This window comes from Caloenas nicobarica, chromosome 3 (assembly GCF_036013445.1).
Source record: "Caloenas nicobarica isolate bCalNic1 chromosome 3, bCalNic1.hap1, whole genome shotgun sequence".
Taxonomy (NCBI): domain Eukaryota; kingdom Metazoa; phylum Chordata; class Aves; order Columbiformes; family Columbidae; genus Caloenas; species Caloenas nicobarica.
Genome location: NC_088247.1, coordinates 60975871 through 61002428, shown reverse-complemented (window position 1 = coordinate 61002428; position 26558 = coordinate 60975871). Strand labels below are relative to the sequence as shown.

Below are 26558 nucleotides of genomic sequence, written 5' to 3'. Positions count from 1 at the left end.
GCCCATAGTGTGTTTTCTTAAATACAATGGAGAACTGAAAGAGTAGAAGTGGCCTCTTTCTGTCCCAATAAGATATATCTGACATACCTTAGAAAACAGAGCTCCCTGTCACTGAAGGGAAATGACATGAGCATCCCACAGGCCTTCAGGACCATTAACCAATATACGTCTGCGTGTGGGGTGGGGGGTCACGTGCAGCCAAATCCCACAACAGTTCTGGAAACCTTACTGGCCCTAGCAAGGCAGCTTCCTCCCACAAGTACATGATCAAGCAGTCTCCACATTAATAGCGTCATATTGTTGGTTACAGCAAAAGCTGTAGCACACATGCTGCATTTGAGATACAGGTTAGTCACCACTACCCCTGCAAAAGGGAGAGACCTTAAAAGAAGGAGAAAGGGAATGTGTGTCTCCCCAGGCCAGGCTGTTCATCAGGTAACTGGTCAGAACTAAAAACTTTCACTGTGTGTGTTCCAGCACCAGCAACTCGCAGGTTGCTGCCTCCATAGAAGGCTGTGTTTAAAGAACTTGGTAGCCGAAAGAAATAGATCTAAGCAGTGCATTACTTTTCCTGCGTGAGAAACAGCAAGCCAATGTTTGGGGATTGTGTCTGCTGCCTGTCTTCTGTGCCTTTTCCCTCCATCGGTTGTTTTGGCTGTCTCCCAGTCATTGCCCCCTGAATTTAAAAACTGTGAAAATTGCTCATACGCATCTTTTGATGCACTCGTTTAATTTATAGGTTTTCCCCTTGCCTCAGAAATAACCTGTATTGGCCTTTAAGAAAAAAAAAATCAACTGTTTTAAGGTTTGAGGAATGTGAATTTTAACACCTACTCAGCTGCCACACATCTTTGCGCACCAGCCACTACTCTTCACCCTCAGCCCTTTGCCGCACTTTTTTTGGTGCTACGGAAACCCCCCCGGCAGTTCCCTCGGGCACCCTTTTCCGACACTCTGCGCCGCTGTGCCGGCCCCAGGCGGCACATCTGCCGCACAAGGAGCTGCGGTAAAGCACCGCTGCTGCGCGACCGCCCGCCCGCTGCCCGGCAGCGGCGGCTGCCAGTGCCGCTGGATGGTGAGGCGCTGCTCGGGCCCCGCTTTACAAACAAGCGCCTCCAAGCAGCTCTTGTGGATGGATGCGCATCCGCCCCCGACAGGTAACGAGGCAGCGGTTGGGCCGGGGCGGGGGAGCAGGCCCGTCGGATCACTGCTCAGGGAAGGAAAAGGCGACAGCTTTCAGTCGCGGCGGTGCGGGAGGAGACAAGAGCCGCAGCCGGCGGGCTACGGAGCCCCCGCGGTGGGGCAGGGTTTTAGGGGATGTGTGGCCGGGCCACGCCACTCCCCCAGGCCCGGGGGCGGCCTGCGGTCGGTCACCAACCGCCATCTTCCTTGCGGACCGCTACCCAAAACCAAGATGGCGCTCGGGCGGTGAGCGGGGCCGGTGTTCCCCCGCCCACGGCGGAAGTGACGTACCCACGGCGGCAGCCGCCCCCCGCTCTCTATGGTAGTTTTTTTCTTTTTCCCGTTGGGCCTCACGTCTCTTCTCCCGGCCAGACGGGAAATGGCCGCATAGCCGCGATAAGGGAGCGGGGTCACCGGGAGTTCCGCCCGCCAGGTGAGGAAGAGGCGGAGGTGAAGGGGCCGCGGGGATGTTTTGCGGGACGGTGGCGTGCGTAGCCGCGGCCGAGCCGGCCCTGGGGTGGGGGGAAGATGGCGGGAGGAGGCTGAGGGGGAGCAGCCCTTCCCCCCCCCCCTCCCCGCTTCCCGCGGCGCTCGCGCCCCCCGTGCGCGGCCGCACCTCCCGCCTCCCCTCCCCCCGCGGCCGCGCGGTGCCCGCGCGCCGCGCCGTCCCGCCTTCCCCTGCCGCGTGACCTGGGCGCTGCGCAGCCATTATCCTCCGCGCCCCCTCCCCGCGCCAGCCCCGCAGCGGCGGGCCCCGCCGATTCCCCGGGAGGGGCCGGGCAGCCCGGCTGCTGGCGGGTCCCGCCGGCCGCCGTCACCGCCCTGACGCGGGCAGCCGCCGCCGCTTTCTGCGGGAGTCGGGCCGAGCCGGCGTCGCTCCTCCCTGGGCCTGGACGGCGCCCTGGGGAGCGAAGGTAGAGAGAGAAGGGGCGGCGGGAGGCGGCCGCGGAGCTGCCTTGAGCTGGTTCGCCGCTCCTGGGAGGCTCCCCGTGGCGGGGGGGAGGGGGGGCCGCGGAACGGCGGCCTGCCCCTTTGGGCCTGCACACCGGCCGACCTGGGTTTGCAACCTCTCCGCCCGCCCTGTGGGGGCCAGGCCCCAGGGGATCGCCGAGCGGCGCCGCTGACAGGAGTGTGAAATCTGCCCGTTATCCTTGCGGGTGTGACTGCGGGGAGGGAAACGGTGCTGGGGTGAAAGGATGCTTCCCGGTATTGGATCAGCCTTTGCGCTCGTTAGAGGAACTTCCCTTCGGGCATGACTGCGGTTCAAGCGTTTGTGACTTAAACGCTCTGCTTCTGCTTGTCTCCCCTGCGCCTTGGCTGCCCTGTGTAGAAATGCCTGCAAAAGCCGGTGAGCGGCTGGAGTGGGTTTTATGCCCCTTGCTGAACAGAGGTTATTATATTGCTGGTGCTGATCATACCTTGGTATACAACCTTTGCGGGACCTTGTCCTTTATTCCTCGTTTGCTTTGTAAACCCCATACTCTTTGCCTTTAATTTCGTATGAAAATTAGATTGTTGTTTGTGTGTCACGGTGATCCTTTACCAAGTCAGTACAACCTGTCGCTTGTTTATCTCTGAGATCAAAGTTTTACCTTAACGATAGCAGTTAAATTTTACTACAGAAAGACCCTAGGGCATGCAAAACAAAGGAGGTTTTGACACTGCAAGTAGCACTGCTTTATTGTAAATATATAAAAACATCCCTTTGAATAGTTGTTGTCAGTGTGGGAAGGATTGGTTAAAGCGTGTGGGGTTCCAGGAAAATGCTGTATAGCCATTGTTAAAACTCCTTCTAGTTGTTTTTCTCCTCCTTCCTCTTCTTTCTCCTCTCTGATAATCACATTGCTTTAGATAAAAGTGGGGAAAATAAGAAGGGGTAAAGGCTCTGGCTCCGAGGTGCACTCCAAGCATGCAGCTTCTTGTGGCAGGGGTGGCAGGAATTGCTTCCTCCTACTGGTCCCTTTTGGTATGGAGTGACAGGCTGTGCTGAATGGAAGGAAGATGCTTAATGTGTTGTGTATATCAGTCCTTGGGGCCTGACTGCCTCTCTTCTGAGCACTGGTTCCATGGCGCGAACAAGGCTTTAGTGAGCCTGGCTCTAAGGAGCCGTTCCTTGGGTGGATGCCGTGGCTGAGGGAATCTGCCTTGGGGAAGGGTGAGATGGGGGGAGAATGTAGCACAAGGAAGGGTCTGTTGGGGACTGAGAACTTTGAGTGGTCGTAGGAGTTTAGAAAGGGTCAGCAGGGAGCTGTTTGGAGCTAGGTTGCAAGTGTTAGGATGGATTTGATTTGGGCTGGTTGTCAGAGAGAGATTGTGTTATAGGGGTTTGAAGAATGCAAGAAAATATTTGGAGTTTGTTTACAAGTAGTGGAGACAGGTGAAGGAAACTACTGAAGCAAGCCTTTGGGTTACAGCTGTATTCAGTTTATTTATGCAAGAGTTTCTCCCAAAGATATTCTGAAGAAGTGCATTGCTGTCTTGTTTGTTGTGCTGGCACTGGCCTCCATACAGCCTTGTGGTAAATGGGATGTGGGGGGTGGTGTGGCTAAGTCAACTTTGTCTTTTCATCCAGAGTAGTTTTATTCAGTATTAGTCCACTGCTCCAGCTCACCAAGCATCTATATGAATGTCAATCTTGGAACGAATGAGGGAGGGAAAATAGCCTTTTCTGCAGCAGTATGCTCATAGCTTATTGCAAAGAGATTGTGGAAACCACTGTGTATATGAAAACATATGAAGGGTATATGAAAACACAGTGTTTAAAACATTGACCAAAACATAAAAGAAATGGCTATCCAAAACAATGTGGATTCAAAAGCATGCTGATTCCTTTTTGTGTATTGAGAAAATTCTTAGAAATAGTCACCTTCCTTTCTGGTGTGTGGTTTTTTTTTTTTTTTTTTTTGGTTGTTGTTGTTGTGTTGGTTTTATTTTTTTTTTTCCAGTTAGAGGAGAAACATGCTTTTGTTTGCCAATAGTATTACATAAAAGAACAGCTGCCAATCATATGATGGTTTTGCAGAGCTGATTTTTTTTTTGTTCGTTTGTTGCTAGGATGCTGGTTTTTAACTTAATTTGCAAATATTTTATATTGTTTTCTATAAAGAAATGAATGAATGTGTGTTTACTGTTCCAGTTGACTTTTCATGCTGTGATTCTTACATGGGTCTGTTTTGTCTTTGTAACTGTGTGGATATTATGAAGATACCATTATATAGCAAGAATGTATAATAGAGGGAAAATATGCTTCCAAGCTCTACTTTATACATTCCAAGTTAGTTTGGGCAAATTTGCTATGGTATTTTAGTATTTGTAGGATTCTAGTCATTGATCTGAGTGATATGAGATTACAGTCACAAATGAAATGCATTCTATTCTTATTTGTGATGTGCTGCTGTTAAGTTTGTGAGCATTTAAAAAAAAAAAAAAGTGGGGTGATGTAAGGAATGGATAAGAAAGCATGGCAGATGTACAAGAAATGAATAGACGCCTTACACTACTGTCTCAGTAAGACTGACTTTCTTTAATTCAGCATATGTATTGTGAGCGAATACTACAAATTCTGTGGGATTTGTTGAAGACTGTCCTATCCCCTTTTGTTTTGTCCTGGTTATATAATCCTAATTTCTTTTGAAGCCTGAATCTCTGAATGAAAATGCATTTTGGCAACAGCTTGTGAACTACTTTAACAAGATTTTGACTTAAATCTTCCTGACATCTTTCAAGTAATGCTTAAGCAAGAGGAGTGTAGACTACTAAATAACTATAACTGAAGGATAGCTAAAATAATGAAGCTAAGAGGAAGCAGTGTTTTGCTAGTGTAAGTGGAGATAACTGTCTTAAAATGTCTTTAGAAACTTTAAAAATGGCTCAACAGATATATTGCATATTCAGTCTGTGTACTCTGAGAAAACTTAAACTTCAGTGATGGAGTAAAGACTCTTAAAAGTAATATGTAAAAGGAACTGGAAACAGTTTTCTTTGTCCATTTTTCTTTTAAACATAGCAACATTTACATCCTTATTATTTTGTTGCTTGCAGTGGGATAGGCCTGATTGTGATGTGTATCTTGTTTTTGCTTGATAGTCACACTTGCTGGCTGAGACCGATTTAAGACACCCGAGATCCTGCTGTTATGTCATTAACAAGCTTTCATTGACTCTCTTTGGTCATGAATGTGACTCTGGTATCTGACAGGTAGTGGACTATCAATTTTTTTAAAATGTCTAGGTTTCTGTGTTAAAGTTGTTTGAGGTGAGTTTTTTTTGTTCTTTGTGTTTGGTTTTTTGTTTGTGGGTGGGTTTTTGTGTGTGTTTGTTTTTTTGTTTTTTACTAGCTGCTGCAAGTACAGTTAAAAAGGTTAACTTCCAAATTTGTTGCTGCTGATAGCTTTGCCAAGCTGGTTTCAGGGAAGCTTTAAGATTGCAGTGCTGCCAAAAGAAGCGGTCCTGTCTGGCTGCTATTGCAACTCGTCTGTGTTGGCCCAAATGTTTGTGGGGCTGTGTTATGAATGACATTGGAAAAAGTAATTTGTATTGAAGCTAATCCAGGTGGTCCATACATTTGTTGATCTAATTCACTATGTGGCTGCAGAAATACTTGTGCTGCAGTAAGGGAGGATTCATGAGGAATATAAGGAAATGAGAGATGGGCTGTTTCTTCAAACTAGTGTTGCCAGCTTATTCTGGTTTAAAGCACAGTGGAGCTGCAGCAGCTTCACTTGTAACATCCAGATTTTCTAGGACAGGGAAATGGTTGAGAGCCAGGCATCTCTTTTCCTATGTCTAGGGCAGAAAGCAAGAACAAAAGAAGCTTGAGTTGCAAAAAGTGTGTGGATTACAGCCCAGGTGTTTCAGGCATAGGCCACGTTCATAGCAGTCATGGTCCTCTGTTAAGAATGCTTGGTGTTAGTGATGACATCTTGTGCCACGTTCTTAATACGCACCTTTGGCAGACTCTGGGTCTCATCTGAGACTAGTCCAGAGATAAGCTTCGTGCATTGAAGTGAGAGAGGCAACTAGTCTCTTGATTTAGTGATTTATGTTGTTGTATAGCAACATACGATTCTTAGCACTTCTTTTGCATTGCCTTTTACTGCTGTGCCCTTACTTGACATGGTGTAGCCACTACAGACTGACAAGGAGCACTCTACAGGAAGAGGCTGTGGGTGATTTTATTTGATACCATGAAACAATATTTTGTAGTTGTGATACTTTCAGAGGAATGTGTATGTTTTCTGCAGAAGCGTGAAGCATGTAGATGCTTACTATTACAAAGGAGCAGTTTTCCTACACATCTCTTTATCTATCACTATTCCTCTATAAATTAGCTTTAACAGAGGTTAGTAAAATTTTAGATTCTTGCATATTTTGGGAATATTTACACAGACAAACCTTTATTCAAAAAACAGCTATGTAGTCTTTTCAGTTCTGTTCCAAAGTATGAGCATTGTTTGGAAAAGGGGGTTTTGTGTCAAGCTTTTACCTATTACAATTCAATGGAAACAAAAGCTGAAAATAATTGAGGAGTCTGTTAAATATTTAAGGTTTTCTATTCCAAACTTTTTCTTTTAAAATGTGATATCCATGCTCTTCTTAAAAAAAAAAAAAAGGGAGGAGGGTATCAAATATATATTTTAGCTGCTAGAGTTGGACATGGTATATCCAATGGCTGTTTAAAAAAATAAAGTATGGTTACTTCTCACCTTTGCCAGTTGCTAGAAAAGATTCCTGAAACTGTGCAGAACTGACTGTCAGAGTTTGAGCTATAGTGATTTAAGATCCTGTCTTCTGCATAGAAGTTTTAAAGGTGAAGTAACTATCTTGTTCTATATCCCAAGGATCTAAAGACTTGTCTAACTTAGGATTTTGGATTTCAGCTGACACCAAGAGATTGTTTTTAAAAGTCAGAACTAGAGTTGACTTAAATATTGATTTAAAATCTTGGACTGAACTTCAACCATTTAGCTGAAGTTTGTATTACTTTTTCTGTACTAGACTTCTGAATGCTTTAATTAACCTTTGCTAGCCAATACCATCTTGCCTGTTGTCTAGACAAGATCTGAAATGGTCTGATACACTACTCAGCTCCTTCAGAGACTCATGCTTGCTGCTGATGAGAAGTAAAAACTTAATCTTATTAAGCATATATTTTGTAGAAACTGCAAATCTCTTGGTCACTACTAGTGAATGGTAAGTGGACTTTTGAAAGCAGTGCTATGAACACAAGTGCAACACTTCTTTTAGATGAAAAAAACATTGAAAACATCTGTGAACAAGTGTGAAAGTGTCATTTAGGAGCAGTGGATATCTTACAACTTTGACTTTAATGAATAAATTGTTAAGATGCAGAATTTCTGGGAGATCCATCCTGTCTGTATTGAATTAGGACAAAATTCTGAGTTGCTTGAGTGAAATTGGAAAGTTTGCTTAATGTTGAGCCAGACTACAGATGTATAAGCAGTTTTAAGGCTTTGAGGTAATGAAAAGCTGAAGCCAGTGAAAATTTTGTACTTCTGAGACTGGTTTAATTATTACGATTATGCTTTGTTTCTGTATACCTGTGAAAGAGCTTATTTTTGAAGGAGGAGATGTTGGTTATTTAGGTAAACTCATGTATGTATGCATTTTAAACAAGAAAATATAAGAGAGTAATGCTTGTATAATATCGCAGAGAAACTTGTTGTCTTAAGCCCTCATGGCAGGTTTTTTTTTTTCAATAAAGGTAGCACCAGTTAAGTGCATAGCTGTATATTAGAGTTCAGACTGCTCTGAGAGTTTGCCACTGTCCTTTTTGCTTCCTTCTCCTGGCTCTGTGCTGTTCTTTACTCTATAATCCAGCTTTGGCAGTTGTTTGGCCCTTCATTAAGCCAGTTTGACAACCTGGCCATATGCATGTGATTCCTGGGTATCAAGAGCCTGCTCACTGAAGGACCCAAAGGGTGTCAGGGCTGTTGTGAAAGTGAGGATAGTGCGTTATACAGCCCTGTAAGCAAGGCTGAAGGAGGAATGATTGTGTATGGAAGGGGAGCAGGGTTTGCCCTTTGGCAGTGACTGGCTCTTGAGCTGCTGCAGTCCTAACATACAGCTTCACTGACTCCAGCAGAAAATTTGGCGTTCCTTGTGTGTTGTCTTTTCATGATAAACAGGTGAATGTTTGAACCCATTTAAGCAAAGATATTACCTGCCCTTTAGTAAGAGTTGATACCTTTGACAGTTTCTTTTTCTATTCTATAGGGATCAGTATTGCTGAAAGCACAAATAGAGAGTTTTGAAATAATTGCTTCATTGGAACCAACTAACGATTTGAGGTAAGATTAACTTAATTCTATTTTTAAATGTTCTGATTGAACCCAACCATTTAAAATGAGAATTGATTTTGTTCTCCTAAATTTTGTGTGTGTAATAAGGAACTAAAATATATAAATCTTTCTGAAATTAGCATCTCTTGTGAAGGTCAGCTGTTGTACAGTATATATGTACTTGTTGCGCGGAGAATGAAAATGTGTAAATGTTTTTGAATACAGGGAAAATAAAACAGAGTTCCTGTAAAGCTAAGATTGGGCTGTATTATAAACTTATTGTGCACCTGAAGTTTGGTCTGAAAATTACTTGTAATAGAAAAAAAAGAGTTCTTTTTTATATCACTCTTGGAAAATTGGTATGCCTCGTGTCTTACAACAGTTTAAAAACTATGTTGCCTGCGAGTACATGAGCATAAGAGATTATAAGCCATTTTCTGTGAGTTTAATTGAACATAATGAATTAGAAACCATCTTCTGAGTATAGGTTATGTAAATTTGCTTTTTAATGGAAGGAGCCAATAAAAGACAGCATTCAACATATTCTTCTCCAAGGTATATAATTTTTTTTCTTCTTTAAGTGGGAAGCTAGTTTAAGTAATTTTTTTGCTGGGTTAGTTTTAGATGAGGTTACAAACACTTTGGGGCCATGTGAACTCTTGTGCTACTGCGGTGGGGAAAGTTATATGGGGCAGGAGGGACCAGTTGGGAGGTGAAAGGTTGGTCTGCTTTTTCTTTTTGTTTCGCTTTTATGTGTCTAGAATCTCTGAAATTTTCTTAACTTAAAGCTCCAGTGCTGTTTATTTGTCTTTACATAATTGAAATATCACCCAGGTAACAAGAAAGATTATATAAAGTACCTTGTGACAGAGAGTGCTTGTTGTGTTGAGTTTGTATTTTTCAATACAATAGTTTCTGGCTTTTACGCTTTTTTTTTGCAGTACAAAAGCTAAATGTTGTTGCTTTCCATTTTTGTTTTAATTATTATTAAACAATGGTGATTATAGAGATTGAGCATACAAAGGCCTGAAAACATGTAGTTACTTGTTCACAGTTTATATTCAGGTTGTCTAATGTGACCCTTTTTTTTTTTTTTTTTTTAAAGCTGAGCATTTTCAAAAGAACATGGTAATGGGTCAAAGTTTTTGTTAATTAAACTGGGGATTTTTAGCCAATGATCTGAAAAGAAAAAGGTGTGTATTTTTTATGGTTAGTACTCGTTAATTCTAAATATTTATTATGACTGTACATAAGAAGAAATAGTTATTATGAGTTTATTTTCTTTCAGGACTCACTGCTTTATAATCAAGTGTAGTTCTGTAGCTTAATTTGAGCTGAAAAATGTTGAATTATATTGCAAGCCATATTATTTAACAAGTTGTTAAAGTCTTTAAGTTGGCTGTGCATTTTACATGTAGTTTAAAAAGCAAAGCTAAGCTAAAAAGATGCAGAGTGGGCATATTGACCAGTGGAAAATTGGATCAGAATGGTTAGTTTTAGTACATGTGGTTAAGAGAAGTAATACCACTGGCTGAAACCAACAACTGCTGGACAGAACTCTTCAGGGCTTTTTCTTTGCTTATGCAAAAGGTACATTGTAGGGGACTATAAAGTCCTTCCACAGAAAGACTGGTGCATTGGAAATGCAAGGAAACTATAAACCACGTGAATATCAAGAACTTTGTTTAAAATATATTGAAATGTGTAATTGTTCAGACTCACATTATTTCTTGCCTTAACTTGCAGATTTTTTTTTTCTGTTGCTTCAGCCCTCCTCCTACAGGACCAGTTTGAAATTAAATGTGGAGAACCTGTTATGCTTTATACTTTCAGACGAACTGCGTGTACTGTAGCTACGTTAAATTCTTTAAAATGTGATTGGGCTTTTAATATACTAATCTTCCAAGTTATTTTGTTCAGGAAATGCTATAATTCTTTCTAGTATTCTCACTTTAATATACAAAAATTTTGTTCATTTGTAATTTACATAGACTCTAAATAGTCACTTAACTTTTTTTCTCTCCTCTTGCTGCTTTTCCTTTTGGGAAGGAGTATATCTACTGGGAAAAATGGGTCGATCTAACTCTAGATCACATTCTTCAAGATCAAAGTCCAGATCTCATTCCAGCTCTAGGTCAAGATCCAGATCCCATTCTAGAAAAAAGAGATACAGGTAAATTGATGTCTTGCTGCATGAAAACTTGGTTTAGTATATTAGTTTTTGTCTGGAAATTATTTTTCACTTGCATGATGATCTGGTGAAAGTGGGCCTGGGATCTTATTTCATTTTAGGCAGTATGTAAATTCTGCTTTGGGTGTAATTTATGTTACTTTGATTGTTTAATACTTGGCTGGTTTTTTGTTTTCCTGTATCTCAAAATAATTTTAGAATGCTAATGGTTCTTAGTGATTTGTGGGTTGATTATTCCCTCTCCCTTCACATGGTGTTTTCTTTGTTTAGTCTCTTTCGCTGTGATTTGTTCTGTATTTCTCATGCAGCTTTTCAGATCTGGAGTAACTTAAGGCTTCAGCAGATAAGCTTTGCTGTGTCATGTCTTCTCAGTTGCCTCTGGCCTTTCCTCATCTTTCTTACTAGTGGACATTACCATCTCCCATGAAAGAAGTGGCTGAATTGAATGTTTACTGCCTTTTCAGCTGCCGTCCACAGGCTGGCATGTTAAACCGGGGGTCATGTAACTTCATGTTCCAGGCTGTGAACTGTGGTGGCGGAGGAACTGAATGCTATGCTCCAGAGTGATGATAATCCTTAATAAAATGGCAGGGTAGGCCGCTGAGGCTGGTAATGTCTTAATCATGTGATGCTGAAGTCTAAGTTCTGCTGTCCTTAGGAGTATAGACATGTTTATTATAAACCTTTGAGACAGAAATGATATAGATTGTAGAAGTTACTTTAAGACTGTTAGTCAGCTTCCTTTACTATTCTGACTGCATTTGAGAAATCAAACATTGTGTCAAGGCATTTTTTTAAATAGTCAAATATTAATGTTTGTTTTTTAATTTTAGTTCTAGGTCTCGGTCAAGGACATATTCACGATCTCGCAGCAGGGATCGTGTTTATTCTAGAGATTATCGCAGAGATTACAGAAATAATAGAGGAATGAGACGTCCCTATGGTTACAGAGGAAGAGGTAGAGGGTATTATCAAGGAGGAGGTGGTAGATACCATCGTGGAGGTTATAGGCCTGTCTGGAACCGAAGACACTCCCGAAGCCCTAGGCGTGGCCGCTCACGTTCCAGAAGTCCAAAACGAAGGTCTGTGTCTTCCCAGAGGTCCCGCAGCAGATCTCGTCGATCTTACAGATCTTCCAGGTCCCCGAGGTCCTCTTCATCTCGTTCTTCATCCCCATACAGCAAATCACCTGTCTCTTCCAAAAGACGTGCGTCTCTGGAAAAGCAGGCAAAGAAAACTGAAGGGGCTCCTTTGCAAGATAGCCCTTTGAAAAATAAAACACAAGATGAACAGAAAGATACATTTGAACATGACCCTTCAGAGCCTCTTGATGATTTTAACAAGTCAGCAGCAGCTTCTGGCGACATTTGGCCTGGCCTTTCAGCATATGATAACAGTCCAAGGTCACCCCATAGTCCCTCTATTGCCTCCCCACCTAGTCAGAGTTCATCTTGCTCTGATGCTCCTTTGCTTGGCACAGCCCACTCAGCAAAGGACACACCTCAACATTCCCATTCCATTCAGCATAGTCCTGAGAGGTCTGGCTCTGGTTCTCTTGGAAATGGTTCTAGCCGTTATAGCCCTTCTCAGAATAGCCCATTGCATCATGTCCCTTCAAGGAGAAGCCCTGCAAAGACAATCCCATCACAGAGTGCTCCCCGTGAGGAGGCTCGAGTGCGGTCATTTTATCCTGAGGGTGGTGAACAAGAAGCTGCAAAAGGTGGAAAGTTTATGAAAAGGTAAGAATTAAATTATAAGCCTAATGTTACCCTTTAAAATTCTGAGTTTTGACAAGATCATCACTGTGCTTTGGAAAATGCCATGTGGAGTACTATGGAGTAAATATTACTAATTTTAGTCTCGTTGGAATTGAATTTGAAACATGCCTTTTCCTCCTGAGATATTTCAAGGCCTTTGCTGTTGGATAGTGGAGTTAAGGTCATGTATCCTTGAGGAAAAATTGGTTTGTGCTTTTCCTTTACAGTATATTTTGTTGTACACGATTTACTGTTAAGAAAACTCTTAATTGGAATAATGCATCAGACTTCATTGATAGTGAATTCTGTTCTAGTAGTTTAAGATCTTAATGCTTTTTGTAGTTGGAAGTGCAAATCTTCTGGAAGTCTGAAAATGCAGATGTTGTGCAATGATTTCTTTGTTAACACAAACAGCATCCATTGCTAATTGTGTGATGCAATATGACACCTTTGATGCCTTGACTTTCATTGCTTATGAAAAAGGGTAGGTCTTAGTATTATTGGAACATAATTCTCTTGATGTGAAGGACAACATATTTGAAGTTGAATACATATTTTCCAATTAACTTAAAATTCTTAAATTTGCTCTTAAAATGTTTGATATAGTAGTATTTTTTAAAAGTTGTAAAAATCTTAATAACATTCAACTGTTCCTTTCTAATGTGACTTGTACTTTAGTGAATTTCTTACAAAATGAATTCTTGAGCAAAGCTTCGCTGTGCTATGTAGGTTTGATTGTAGACTTTTAATTTGTCCAGTCAGTGATTCATTGTGAAAAAAAAATACTACTTAGAAGATCAAAAATATGACTTCCTCTGGGTTAGATGTATTGCGGTTGGTGAATGTATCAGAATCTATGCAAAAATAAGTATATAGATAAGGCAGTGGTCTAAATAATTAATTGGTGTGTTTTTGTGTTTAGGAGAGCTGCTTTCTAAAGATTGCTTACTTGTAAACAATATAGTGAATTTATTAAGCCTGTGTCAGATTTTGGGATTCTCTTAGAAATGTGCAAGATCATGAAAACAATTTACTCTTTTTTTATGGTACTCCTTTAACTTTTTAACTAAAAGTAGTACAAAAATGAATTACAGTCTGAATTATCAAATTTCATGTGAGTTTGATGGGAAAAATGACTGGTGTAAGAGAATCTGAAACTGGGTACTGGTTAAGAAAGAACAAACAAATGACCCGCTAGCTTTTTTATACACTCAAGCAGAGAATTTCTAGCTGTTCTACAGAAAGGCATTATATTCTTCTGTTGCCTCCAGTGGTACATTACAGACGGGGGGCTTTGTATTGATGGTGTGTGAAGCATTGTGTGCTGAAGTTGAATTGCTCAGAGGACTGTGTTTTCTTCTTGATATGGGATTGACAGAAAAGAGGGATGCAGGTGAACTGGAATGAATGCAATCCAGAGTTACCAGTCTCTTCTTTGCTATCCACAGGTACACAGATGAAGAGTCTAGAGTATACCTGCTTGATAGGGGTAATACCAGGGAGAAGGAGGCCCAGAAGGAGAGAGGATCAGAAAAAGGGAGAACAGAGGGAGAAAGGGAATGGGAGGAACAGGAAACTTTAGATTTTTTCGTTGATAAAGAGACTGGGAAAGAAAAGTTTAATGACTCTGAAGGGGAGGACACAGAGGAGACAGAGGATTACAGACAGTTCAGAAAGTCTGTCCTGGCAGATCAGGGTAAAAATTTTCCTACTGCATCTCACCGGAATGCTGAGGAGGAAGGAGCCAAATACAAATCTAAAATATCAGTCAAGGGCAATAGAGAGAGCGATGGATTTAGAGATGAGAAAAGTTATAAGCTTAAAGAGACTGGCTATGTAGTGGAAAGGCCTAGTGCAACAAAAGATAAGCACAAGGAAGAAGACAAGAGTTCTGAGAAACAAATGATGAAGAAAGAAAGTCAGTCACCTGAGCAGGTAAAGTCTGAAAAGCTCAAAGAACTCTTTGATTACAGTCCCCCTCTACACAAGAATCTGGATGCGAGAGAAAAATCCACCTTCAGAGAGGAGAGCCCACTTAGGATCAAAATGATAGCCAGTGACTCCCATCGTCCTGAAGTTAAACTCAAAATGGCACCAGTACCTCTTGATGATTCCAATAGGTAAATTATTCCACTTTACAGTGTGGTTTTCCACCTGCCTGCAGTGTCATTCATTTTTATTTAAACTAGCGGTTTCTTTTTGTGTGTCTCTTTTTTGTTATTGATACATTTTTAGACCTGCTTCCTTGACTAAAGACAGGCTGCTTGCTAGCACACTTGTCCATTCCGTCAAGAAGGAGCAAGAGTTCCGATCCATCTTTGACCACATAAAGTTGCCACAGGCCAGCAAAAGCACGTCAGAGTCATTTATTCAGCACATTGTGTCCTTGGTTCATCATGTCAAAGGTATGTATTCAGTTATTATACCGAATACACATTTGACAATTTCTTTTAAGCCTGTTTGCTATCTCTAGTACGTGAAGATTTCAGCCCTCTTTTAATGTTGATTTATTTAGTCAGGCTTTCTTCCTTTTGAAGTACACAACACAGAAAAATAATTAGAAAAATAATAGCCGCAGAAGCTAGTATCAGAAACCCCCAAGCAATATAGAGCATAATAGCAGTTATACTGTGTTTCTGGATAAAATTTTGAGTCCAAGTAGCATATCAAGTTTGAATTTTTGTAGTGCAGTTTAGAACATACTACTTCGGTCAATCTTATTTAGTTTTATTTTAATGACACTAACATATGATTTTATATTAAGTGGTGCAATATGGGTTGACAGGTGTCTTTTGCTCTGTAAATACAATGACATTTGTTTCGGAGCATCCCAGAGCTCATTTCCAGGGTCTTCTTAGAAGGAATTTTTGTGTGTGTCAAAATAATAAGATTTAAGAAAAATTGTGCTCAAAATTATAGTTAAATACACTGTGATATTTCATCTTATTCCTCTTTGGCAGTATTGTAGTTCTGGAGCCAGGAATGCCACTTAAAAGAACTTGGCAGTAGATAAATAAGCCTCTATTAAATTAATTATAGACTAATTATTTTCTGATTTAAATGTAGTAGCTGTGGCTTAATATAAACACCCCCAAGCCCCCAGCAAACCTGCCTTCCCCCCACCGCCCTCGCCGCCAAAAGAAAACACCAAAAACCAAACCTAAACTATTAAAGTAGATGTATTTCATTTAGGTCACATATCCTGTCAAAGTTTTCTCATGGAAAAATAGATAATTCCTGAAAATTCAGTGAGGATATCTGGAGAGTTCTTTAAATGTGTGGTGGGTTTTTTTTTTTTGGTTTGGTTTTTTGTTTATTTGTTTGTTTTTTCTTCCCATAGCATTTATTTTATTTCACTGGGCTGTTGTCTTGTTCTTATGTACTGAGAGAATGTGAAAGAATTTGCTTGTGAAAATAATTTTGCCATATCATCATACAAAGTGGGAATGTGGAAATATTAATTAGGTGACCAGTTTCAGTGTATCTGTCTGTAAGCATTGTTTTTTTAAGATGCTTTAGCTTCTAAAATTGCAAGGATTCGAGTGCTAGAACTATGTGTGAAGATTCCCTTAAAAGTCCCATTTTTTAGCAAAATTCTTATTGCTAAGGCCAAATGACTTCTTGTGTTTTGAATTACTTACTTATAAAGAAAGTAATAGTCAACAATAATAGATTATGATAATGTATTAGATTAAAAAAAATTCTTAGTAAGATACCTGTTCAGCGTATAACGATTTTTGTTGTGAAAGTATCTGTTTTATTGATATGTAAAGAGGTTTAAGGCTCACTCCAATGAGAGCTTGTGTAAGTTTTTGCTTGTATGGTATATATGTAGGCTGTAGGTGAAATAATATTCCTGAAACTGTCACGTGTTGATCACAGAATAGACTGTTTTTCTGTAAACTTTTGTATGTTAAACAAATACCTGGTAAATGTAATAGCATAACAGCCTGTCTGGTCAAGTTATTAGAATATGTACAGTTATGGTTGTTTTTGAAAGCAGAACCTCTCTTTTAAGTTTCAAATTGACTGTTGTCTGTGGTCAGAATTTAGTAACTCTTTTGACAAATTGAAGTTATGTTCATTATTGGTGTGATGCGACCAGTCTGAACAGCTCTTTATTAATGCAGAGCTGAAAATGCCCAGTGATGTTTTCTTTTTCATTATAACTAGGTCCTGGAATGTGTTTTGAAATGGCAAAATCCATGTTACAAAAGTAAAATAGCTGTTGAAAGATACAGATGCCAAACAGGCACAGTTGAACCTTCTGTCTTCCTGGCAAAAATGGCATAAAAACAGAGTTTCTAGCTCAAATTCCTGTGTTTGATGGAATTGTGATTGAGGCACTACCCTTGTAGTGGCCGTTTCAAGTTTTAATGGTTGGTTATGAGACAAATACTGGATGCCGGGCGGTAAGTTGATACAGATGTATGTTGACCTGTTAAGCAGATAGCTTGCTTCATATGTAATTTCATAGCTCATGACTTTATGTATTTCTATATTACATTTAAACACATTTGTTGAGCTGGTTTAGAAACTGAGTTTTGCTGTTGCTAATTTAACTGTCTCTGAAGGAAAATTTGTCAAAGAAATTGTCAAGTTTGCCAAGATGCCAGATGCTTAAATGAATTTATTTATATATAGGTGTGTTAATTGTCTTGGATCGTTTATCATCACAACTTCAAATCAAGAAATTGTATTCTTTTAAGAAATGACTTGTTAGGTCAGTCGTGTAGTTATTGAAGCATACATTACTTAAGTGTTTTCACTGAATTAACTCTTTAAGTTAAAAATGTGATGAATACTAAAATTTACTTATTGCAAGTATTCATGACTCAAAGTAACTTCATTTTCTCTTATGGGCAAAGTATAAAATAACTGTTAAGAAATGGCTTCTTTCTAATGCATTAGATGAAAATGTCATTGAAAACGAGCAAGTCCAATCAGTAAATAATGCTTGAATTAGATGTAATATAGTCATGGCATAGTTATAAGTAGACTTGCAGTGATGCTGTGCACTGTTAATTTGTTTGGGTTACAGAATGTGTAAATATAGGGAAAACACCACATTTACTTGTCCTGATAGATTTACTGAAAACATGTTTTTGCCTGCTACTTGCCTTTCTGTCGGGAGCAAAATACCTGTCAGTTGAATTAAACTAATGAATCAGTGTTTTTCTATTGTAACCAACAGAGCAATACTTCAAGTCAGCTGGAATGACCCTAAATGAGAGATTCACTGCGTATCAAAAAGCTACGGAAGAACACTGCACCCGACAAAAGAGCCCAGAAATACATAGGTACATGTTAACTGCATAGGTAGATGCTTTGTGTTTCAAATAAATGCTTGCTAATATTTCTTCTCAGAACCCCAAATATTTTTTCAGTCTGTACCGAGTAATTTGTCAGTTTCTGTGTAAACACAGAATACCAGAAAACCCCACCAAAACAGTCTTTTGTAGAAGAGAACTTGGGTATCTGAGCTAAGTCCGGCTTCATCTATGGCTTTCTAGCAGATGTCTTCTCTACCTCTGGATCTCATTTGGGATATATTTACTGTTCTCACATGCAGTGCTCAAATATTGAGGGGCATATGTCTTGAAGAGAAGCCACATACGTGCATCTTTATTCTTCAGTGTGAAATGTTCCGTCTCAATTACTTTAGTTTTTGTGTATGTTAATTTACAGCTTTTTTTTTTTTTAAAAAAAACCTTAGAGCCTGAAAGATAAGAAGGTAGGCATGCAGGTATAGTTTCTGATCATGTGCTATCGTTTTATGATGCTCTGTGCTGTATTTGTGTTGCATGTGAGGATATATTATCTCTGTTTTCAGTATCCAACTTTATAAGTTTTCATAACTGTTAAATATTATTGGCTTTACAGCAAATTGTCGTGGTGTTGATTATTTCTTGGGGGGTTGGATTTTCAACTGGCTACATATACTGATCTTTTGAAGTAACTCATTAAACATTTTTTATATCTTCAAAGCTGCACTTAAAATGTGAAAAAGCAAACTGCCTATTTTCTGTATTTGCATTTTTAGCATACTTGACACAGAGCACAACCAAGGTTTTTAATTTTTAGTCTTCTGCTGTATTCTCATGATGGGGCTTTACATGCAAGAGTTTGTTCTGCTGCAAAAACGCCTTGTTTATCAGTTTTCTGTTGAAATGTCTGAGGCCATTAACAGTCGCATACATGTGTGGCAAGATACCACTTTTATTTTACATTTAGGAGGATTGACATCTCTCCAAGTACTCTGAGGAAGCACACCCGTTTAGCAGGTGAAGAGAGAGTCTTTAAAGAAGAAAGTCAAAAAGTAGGTTCTAAGTAAACATCCTGGCTGTATTTCTGAACTTAATTTGTTGTGTTTCCCTTTAAATCTCAACTTCAACTTTGTGTATAAAAATACAAAGATAATGAGTATGTTTTGTATCTGGAGTACTTGCATTTAGAATATTTTTTTTTTCTGTTGAGTAAAACATGTTACCAGGAAACCAGTTTCTGTAGCATGATTTTGCTATATTGATAAAGTGGCATGTAAGGTCAAGTATTCTCCCACCTTGCCTTTGTTCTTGGACATCTCTTGACCAATTTTATGGCTCTAAGCTGCCCAAGGACAAAGAATAGAAGGATAAAAAAAAAGTACTGAGGTGGTCAGTTAGTCGTATGGTTGAATTGTAAAGGTGCTTGTGCTCTGTTAAAGACAATTCACCAGAAGAAATGGATACTTAAACATACTCCCAAACCATGTATTTTGGTCTGTCTGCATCAAAAAATAGATATCCTGTTGGCTTGATGGGAATGCTTGTTTGAAGCTGAAATTGCTGTCAGGTTTTCTTAGGTTCAGCCATTGCACATAAAGGGTGTTGACCTCAAGTCCATTTGTGTGTTGAAGAGTTTGTTGAAAAATAGATAAAAACATCTCACTTTTTTGAAAACTGATGCACAGTTTGTCTTTTCATTCAGATTCTCTTCTGGAGGTTTTATTTCAAAATTTTTTTCCAAAATATATATTTGTTTACAGGGAGATAAAAAATTAAAGTGCGATTCTACTGATCTTCGGCATGACATTGACCGACGTAGAAAAGAGCGAAGTAAAGAGCGAGGAGACTCAAAGGGTTCCAGGGAATCCAGTGGGTCAAGAAAACGGGAGAAAACTCCAAAAGATTACAAGGATTACAAATCTTACAAAGATGACAGGTAAATATTCGAAGTCCCTGTATAGGTTTTTAGCTTCTAATTAGCCTTTTGTAATTGTAAGCTTAATTGCTTTCAATTTTCAATGTATATTGGAACATTTAAATTTAAACAATTAAAATTATTTGTTTTACAGCAAATATGTATTATCTGTCTTTTACACGGCTTATGGTGGATGAGGACAAAAACTTTGGAATAGCAAGCTAACACTGAAAAAAAAAATGACAAATTAATCTGTCCTATTATCCAGGCTACATCAGGAGGTTGGACTTCAATGCAGTACATTTCTATAAACAGTTTGTGTAAGAACTTTGGTTCGTTATGCTTGATTCCGCACTTTTTCAACTCGTAACACCCAGAGTATGAGAATCTTACTGATACTTAGGTTTTAACATGGGTGAGAAGGGGAACTTTTGGTTTTGTCTAAAGCTAGTGGGCTGTTTTTAAGAAAAAAAAATGTTAGCATGTCTCAGTGGATACTGTGTAGCAGTGGTAAGAGTTACTTCAGGTATGACCTTCCTTTGAATAGAATATTAAAAATCTTGTAAATTGGGTCGAATTAGTACCACTGTGGGGTTACTAAAAGTCTTGCTGTAGGATTTTTTTTTTCTTCCCCACCCCCCCACCCCCTGCTTTGTACTTGGATATACAATGAATTTTTACTTATGCTTCTCGTTTCTTATTCACTTTCTGACTTTGGTATCCACATTATCTTCCACTGCCTAATTCCATACAGCCATCTATGCAGGGAAGCCCACACTATATCTTCTCAACAGTGTGCAAACTGAACTATGTAAAGTTACTGTAAAACTTTGCCTTGAGGGTTTTCTTTTGTTCAATTTCTGTTTTTCTGCCTCAGAAGAAGGGCAGAGCTTAAAAGTAACAGAATCTCTTCATGGCATCAAAACCTAGAAAAACTGTATTTGCAGTTTGCAGACTGCTGCCTTCCAAGTCGCTAGCAATAATATACTTTTAAAATGTGGATCTAAATGTGTAAGAGGCGACTGGAAAGCGGAACTATACTTCAAACGTAACAGCTGAAATACATAACAAATATGTGACTTTATAACCAGAAGGGGGATGGTTTTACATAAAATATAGACACCTTATAGTATAGCATGTTACGGACTATCTATTACTTTTAAAATAGCACAGAGTGTATATTTTTATTTTTCAGTAAACAAAAAAGAGATCAAGACCGTACCCGGTCCTCCCCATCTTCCTCCCCATCTTCTTCCTCATCGAGTTCTCGAGAAGAAAAGGATAGCAAGAAAGAAAGAGATGAAGAGTTCAAAACCCACCATGAACAGAAAGAATACTCTGGTTTTGCAGGAGTCAACAGGCCAAGAGGCACCTTTGTAAGTTGCTCTCTTACTCTTCCCCCAAAATTACAAACACTTGACTAATAGCATAACATATAAAAGTGTTGCAGCGATTAATGTTAGGCTAGACTTCTTTCATAGGAGTGGTTCTTGAGTTCCTTTATGTGATGTACCAAACCTGAATTTTTTTTTTTTCCGGCACCGACCAATAGCGGTTGGTGTGCATTAGTATACGCATTAGAGACCCTGGTGTAAGGATGGGAAAAACGATTTCTTGCTTATTCCTTGCTCTTTTGTAATTATGTTGTTTCCTGGCAGGACCTGAAAATTTACCTGCATAAAAAAAGAAAGTTCAGTGTTCGGATGGGGAAAAAGTGTTCAGATAGACTTACATATTGGGTAGGAGTAATTTCATACTTTCACAGTAATTCCTTCATGTAGCGTGTAATTAAGACTAAATAATGCTCAAATGCATTGTTTGGTATGAATGTACACTGAATTGTTTGTAGTAGGGTAAAAGAGCTACACACAAGGGTGTCTGAAATGCAGGTGGGGTGTGCAACACTTAAGTTACGGCTCGAATCTTCCATCAAAAACACTGTAGCTACTTAGAAGAAAATTCAAAGTTCAAAATTTGTAACAGTAAAAATGCATCATTTCCTCCTTTCTTGTTGGTTTTTTTTAATATAATTATATTAAGGAACAGCTATGTGACCTGAATGTATAAACACTTGGATGGTATAGGCATCAAATATGATAATATCAGCACAGTTTCTAGCTGTATAAGCTAGTGGCACTGAGTAAACAAAAATATAGATTAACCCCCCCATCCCCAACAAAGAGAACTAGTTGAAGAAAACTTGTAATTGGTGGAAGCCTTACTGCTTTATAAAACCAGATTGTACATGTTGTGAAAGAGATACTGCTTAACATCAAATTGGATGTGTAGTAGATGTGAATTGGAAATTTAGTAGACTTCTACTAATTTAACTACTGGTGACTGCCAGTTCTGCCTGTGCAATATTAACTGGTTAATGTTTCCTAACAATATAGATGGTTGCACCCAGACTTATCGAACAAAGTTTGAAGCGGAGAATCTAAACAGGCCACTGTTGACTCAGATCTTCCCTTTAGGGATACAGCTTGGATAGTATTGAAACATACAGGCTGGCTAGTATAGGAATGTCCTTGTAATTCAGGCTAACAGTGGCTGCATTCCAGTAAGTACTGCTTTAATTTTGGAGTAAACGTTTTGGTTGTGAATTGTCCTGGGAGCAGGAAGACTTGAGACACTGAGAGAGCATAGCTTGCCGGATATAGGGGCTTTAGTGAGAGCTAAGCTGTCTATTTCATGTTAAATTGGCAATGATTTTTCACTAATGCTGATAGACTATGTTTAATTCTAGGCCTCTTGTACATAAACATCACGAATAGTTTTGAAGTAGGAACACAGAAATAAGGTTAAGAAGGATTTTTTGATGACACTGTCATTAATATCCAGCTCCTAAAGAATTCTGTTTGTAACAGTTCTGTGTAAAAGGAGTTTTCTCTTTCTATCGAAAATGTACTCTGTCCTTTTTGTGATGGTCTTTGCGGTAAGTGAATCTGTAAAGATAACACGCTCCTGTATTTCTTTGCCTGAAAGATGAGCTGATGGGGAAAGGAATGTTAATACAATGGTGAGGAAAGCTCTAGATATTTTTCTTAAAGGGAATCTAATAATAGGACCTAATGCCAGGAAATGATGATCTTGTGTTGTGTGGTGGGTGTTTCATTGTGGTTTTTTGGTTTTTTTGTTTGTTTGGTTTGGTTTGTTGTTTTTTGGGTTTTTCAATCCTGTCATGATTTTGTCTCTACATCCTTTCCCTTCCCACACTCTGATACTGCTTGTTGTGCCCTAACTTTTGTAGAACTTTTAAAGCTATTGGAAGTAAAGCGTGTAGTATTTCCTGTCTTGTACAGGTTTTTTCAGTTGATATTCTGTCACTTTCCAAGTGCCTACAGTGTATTGGGTAGGTCTTATGAGCCTTTCATGGATTGTTTTTCAGTCTGTTTGATTTCAGAGTAGGTTTAAAACTGTCCAGCATAAATTCTACATTAGAAATATTGAAGCTTTGTGGAAGCCAGTGTGCATAATACTCCTCTTCCCAGTTAGTTAATTATATCTTACTCTGGTCTAGGTTTATGGAACATACTTATTTTTAACAAATTAATTTCTGGCCACACTTTTGTACAGTTGCTGTGTCTTTAAGTAGACTGTTTATGGAAATTGTGTTCTGCAGTAACTGCAGGTTTTAGCAGTCTGTCTTCCCAACCTAACCTTTCTTCTCCCCTTGAATGTAGGATATAAACCCTTGTTTAATGTTTTCTACAAGCTAAAATTTTATATGCTGAGAGAACTGTATGTATTATATTTAGTGTATTTCAAGTTAAATATTTTCTTTATTGCTCTGAGAATTTATAGCCTAACATTTTAAAATCCTGTTAATTCATTATAAAGAATATTTAAGACATTACTTTTCACTTCAAGCATTGCTACTTTGTACAGTACATATTGTTGATTTTTCTGAGTAAAGAATTTGCTCACTTGAAATTTAATTTGGCCTAAAGTTCATTGCTAAATCTCAGTTGAAAATGTCTGAGTAACACAAAGTAGATACACTTACTTGAAAACTGCATTGTTTGTATGTATTCTAGGATAATTTTCTTATAACTGTTATGACTGACTCCATAAATGACCTTTTCCTGCTGACAGTTTTCTCCCTATTTCAGCTCAGTTTTTTTGGTTTTGTTTGTGAACAGCTTCTTCTGACCTGTTGTTGCAACACACTGGTTTACCAGCAGTTGAAGGAAATTTTTTTGGTGGTTGTGGGTGAATTTATGCCGAGAACTCAAATATGTTTCAATTAAGTTTAATAGAATCATTATTTCAAAGTGAATGCTTGAATATATTACTTAAAGTAATATGTAAATTTGAAAATGGTTTTACACTTCCAGATGCTGTAATTAAGCACAGAAAGAGCATTTTCAGTAGTAGAGAACTTGAACTCTTCTTTGTGGCTTTATGTAAATGGATTAAATGACATTTTGGTTAATCAGTTTCGAATTAGGGGCAGAGGAAGAGCCAGAGGAGTCTTTGCTGGAACAAATACTGGTCCCAGCAACTCAAATACTACTTTTCAGAAGAGACCGAAGGAAGAGGAATGGGATCCTGAATATACCCCAAAAAGCAAGAAATACTTCTTGGTGGGTGTGGCGAACTCGATGTCTTATGCATGCTTTTGTTTCTTCAAGCTTTCTACAAGTGTGGAAGTAGCATGCATGTATGGGCAGGGACTTCAGTTATGCAGCCATGGGAATGTCAGGGTGGTTGTAGTGCCTGGTTCTGCTTTGCTTGCGTCTTTCCGCAGCAGCCTGGCAATAACTGGGGCCTGACAGGGAATTCATCTCCAAAATTTTCATCAGTGAGTGCGAAAGAAGGCAAACTCAGGCTAAAATTATTAAAACCAAATTTTAAACAAAAAAGGCTTGTACTGTGTTTTCCTGGATTTATGTTTGTATGGCATTAGAGCTTTGTCTTAGCTTTATCTGGAAGTCTGAAAGTGGAAGACCAGGAAAAGCTGACAGTATTTGTGGATGTACATAGGCTGATTCTGTTATTAGCAGTCCTTCTGTTCTTAGTTGAGTCGTGTGACAGTCGTAAGAAAATCACCTTAGGTTTGATGCATTAACACCTGTGTTTACGAGAGGAGGAGTGTTGATGTCGTGTAGTGTACTGAATACGTAGCCTCTGTTCCATTTGATTGTCTTAATAATGCGGACTTCTAAGGATATTGTTTCACAATTGAAAAATGTTAAGTAGTGAAGACTAGACCTTCTCCTGTAGCTTTATAGTTTGCCACAAATGTGTTAACAGATAGTGTAAGAAATATTGCAGTCCCAATTGAGATATTTGTAGAAGGAGTTCTCCCCACACATATATGAACTTTTCTAATCTGTAAACATAGAAAGAGATGTGATAATCTATTAATTAAGAAACTCTGTGATAGCTAGAACGAATAATTATAGTTATTAAAACTTTTCTCATCTCTACAAATGTTTTTAAATTAAAAAAGCACCCTTTAACTCTTCTTATAATACATAATTGTTAATAAACTGCTCTATATAGGTGTATGTGTTTAATAGTTCAGATTTCTTTCCAAATCACAAGTTAAAAAAGCAGATGTTGAAGCAAGTGTACATTCTAAATAGAAACCTTTTTTGTATTAAATTGTAGTATTCATGCAGCGAACTGTCAGGAGACTTATCAGACTGTGTAAGTCTATGTTTGGTAGCAAGATAGCCAACTTTTAACTTATTAAGCAGGGAAACTCAGTTGTTGTTTGTTAATGTCAGATTTAAACAGTTTAAACTTCATTTGCCCCATTGCTCAGGTGAAGCAGAGTTTCTGAAAACCGTTGTCAATTATCTTTCCTTACCTCTGCATCGAAGTAAAAATTTAAAAACCACCGCAACCTAGCACATTGCTAGACTTCTTCCTTTAAAATCACAGACATATTTTTCTTCAAAACCAGTGAGCGATTCTTTCTTCTGACTGAAGATAAGTGACAGTGACTGATTAGTTACTCATAAACATTTGAGTAGACCCACAGCTAATAAGGGCTCTTAAAACAATTTGTTGTTGTGGTTTTAGTTATAGCATCATGAATTGTAAGGATATACTTCACAATATATTCTATAGATTATGATCTGAACTGGTAAAAGTTCTGTTAAGATTTTGGAGTTTTTTTTCTATGTATAGTATAAATACAACACAGAGTACTAATATTGAAGAGGTGCATTTAAGAGATGTTCTAACCTTGTTCTTTGTCTGGTATTATTGTAGCATGATGACAGAGATGATGGTGTGGATTATTGGGCCAAAAGAGGAAGAGGCCGTGGTACTTTCCAGCGTGGCAGAGGGCGTTTTAACTTCAAAAAGTCAGGTAGCAGTCCAAAGTGGACACATGACAAGTATCAAGGGGATGGGATTGTGGAAGATGAAGAAGAAACGATTGAAAATAATGAAGAAAAGGACAGACGCAAAGAGGAAAAGGTAAACAGTTTAGTGAATTGCAGATTAGACAGTGTATTTTGTAGTATCTCAAGTAATTGTGTGGGTGTGGGGGGGGGATCACTTTAAAAGGTTTTGGAGTTTGGTTATTAACAGTTTACAACAAGACCGTTTTCTTTCTTTCCCCAGGAATAGCCCTGGAAGAAAGTTGTAGCTGAAAGAGCAGCTCTTGCACCACCCACACAACATTTTTAATATGTTTTTTTGTTGTCAAATGAATGTAAGCATTTTACTTAAATTTTACTGTTGGAAAGTAGTTTAGAGGGATCGTTTTTGTTTTAAGCCTTTAGAAAAAAATCTTGATATAGTAAACTATGTTAATGATCGTACAGGTAGAAAGTAAAATATTTGTAACAACTTTTAAGAAATTTTACTGTTTGTTATATGCATTGTAATTCTGCTTTGTCCAAATATATGGTCAAGTACAACTCTAAAAGTTTTGATTCTCCCCTATGTCTGTGTTTTATTCTGAAGTAAACTTACAGCTCTGCAC

The 26558-nt window shown here is 38.9% G+C and overlaps 1 protein-coding gene across 6 annotated transcripts; it reads left to right on the top strand.

Moving 5' to 3' along the window:
• Positions 1-945: 945 nt before the first annotated feature.
• On the top strand, positions 946-26558 carry BCLAF1 (BCL2 associated transcription factor 1). 6 transcript variants are annotated; one of them, XM_065631135.1, is made up of 13 exons: positions 946-1157; positions 8418-8491; positions 10532-10655; positions 11507-12412; positions 13879-14550; positions 14666-14835; positions 17625-17730; positions 18665-18749; positions 19458-19633; positions 20808-20988; positions 24052-24198; positions 25838-26047; positions 26195-26558. In XM_065631135.1, the coding sequence occupies exons 3-13, from the start codon at positions 10552-10554 to the stop codon at positions 26198-26200; spliced, it is 2763 nt and encodes a 920-aa protein (XP_065487207.1). In that variant the 5' UTR covers positions 946-1157; positions 8418-8491; positions 10532-10551; the 3' UTR covers positions 26201-26558. The 6 variants fall into 6 exon arrangements, 4 of the variants coding, with proteins under 4 accessions (XP_065487207.1, XP_065487209.1, XP_065487206.1 ...); XM_065631137.1 differs by lacking the exon at positions 946-1157 and adding an exon at positions 1483-1615 and having other exon boundaries at positions 14404-14550; XM_065631134.1 differs by lacking the exon at positions 946-1157 and adding an exon at positions 1483-1615.

What these genes read in the sequence shown, in the direction of transcription:
- BCLAF1 (XM_065631135.1), top strand. Translation starts at nt 10,552, where the DNA reads ATGGGTCGATCTAACTCTAGATCACATTCTTCAAGATCAAAGTCCAGA. An exon ending in TCTAGAAAAAAGAGATACAG is followed by an intron (nt 10,656 to 11,506) that starts GTAAATTGATGT and finishes TTTTAATTTTAG; the next exon opens with TTCTAGGTCTCGGTCAAGGA. An exon ending in TTAAAGAAGAAAGTCAAAAA is followed by an intron (nt 18,750 to 19,457) that starts GTAGGTTCTAAG and finishes ATTTGTTTACAG; the next exon opens with GGAGATAAAAAATTAAAGTG.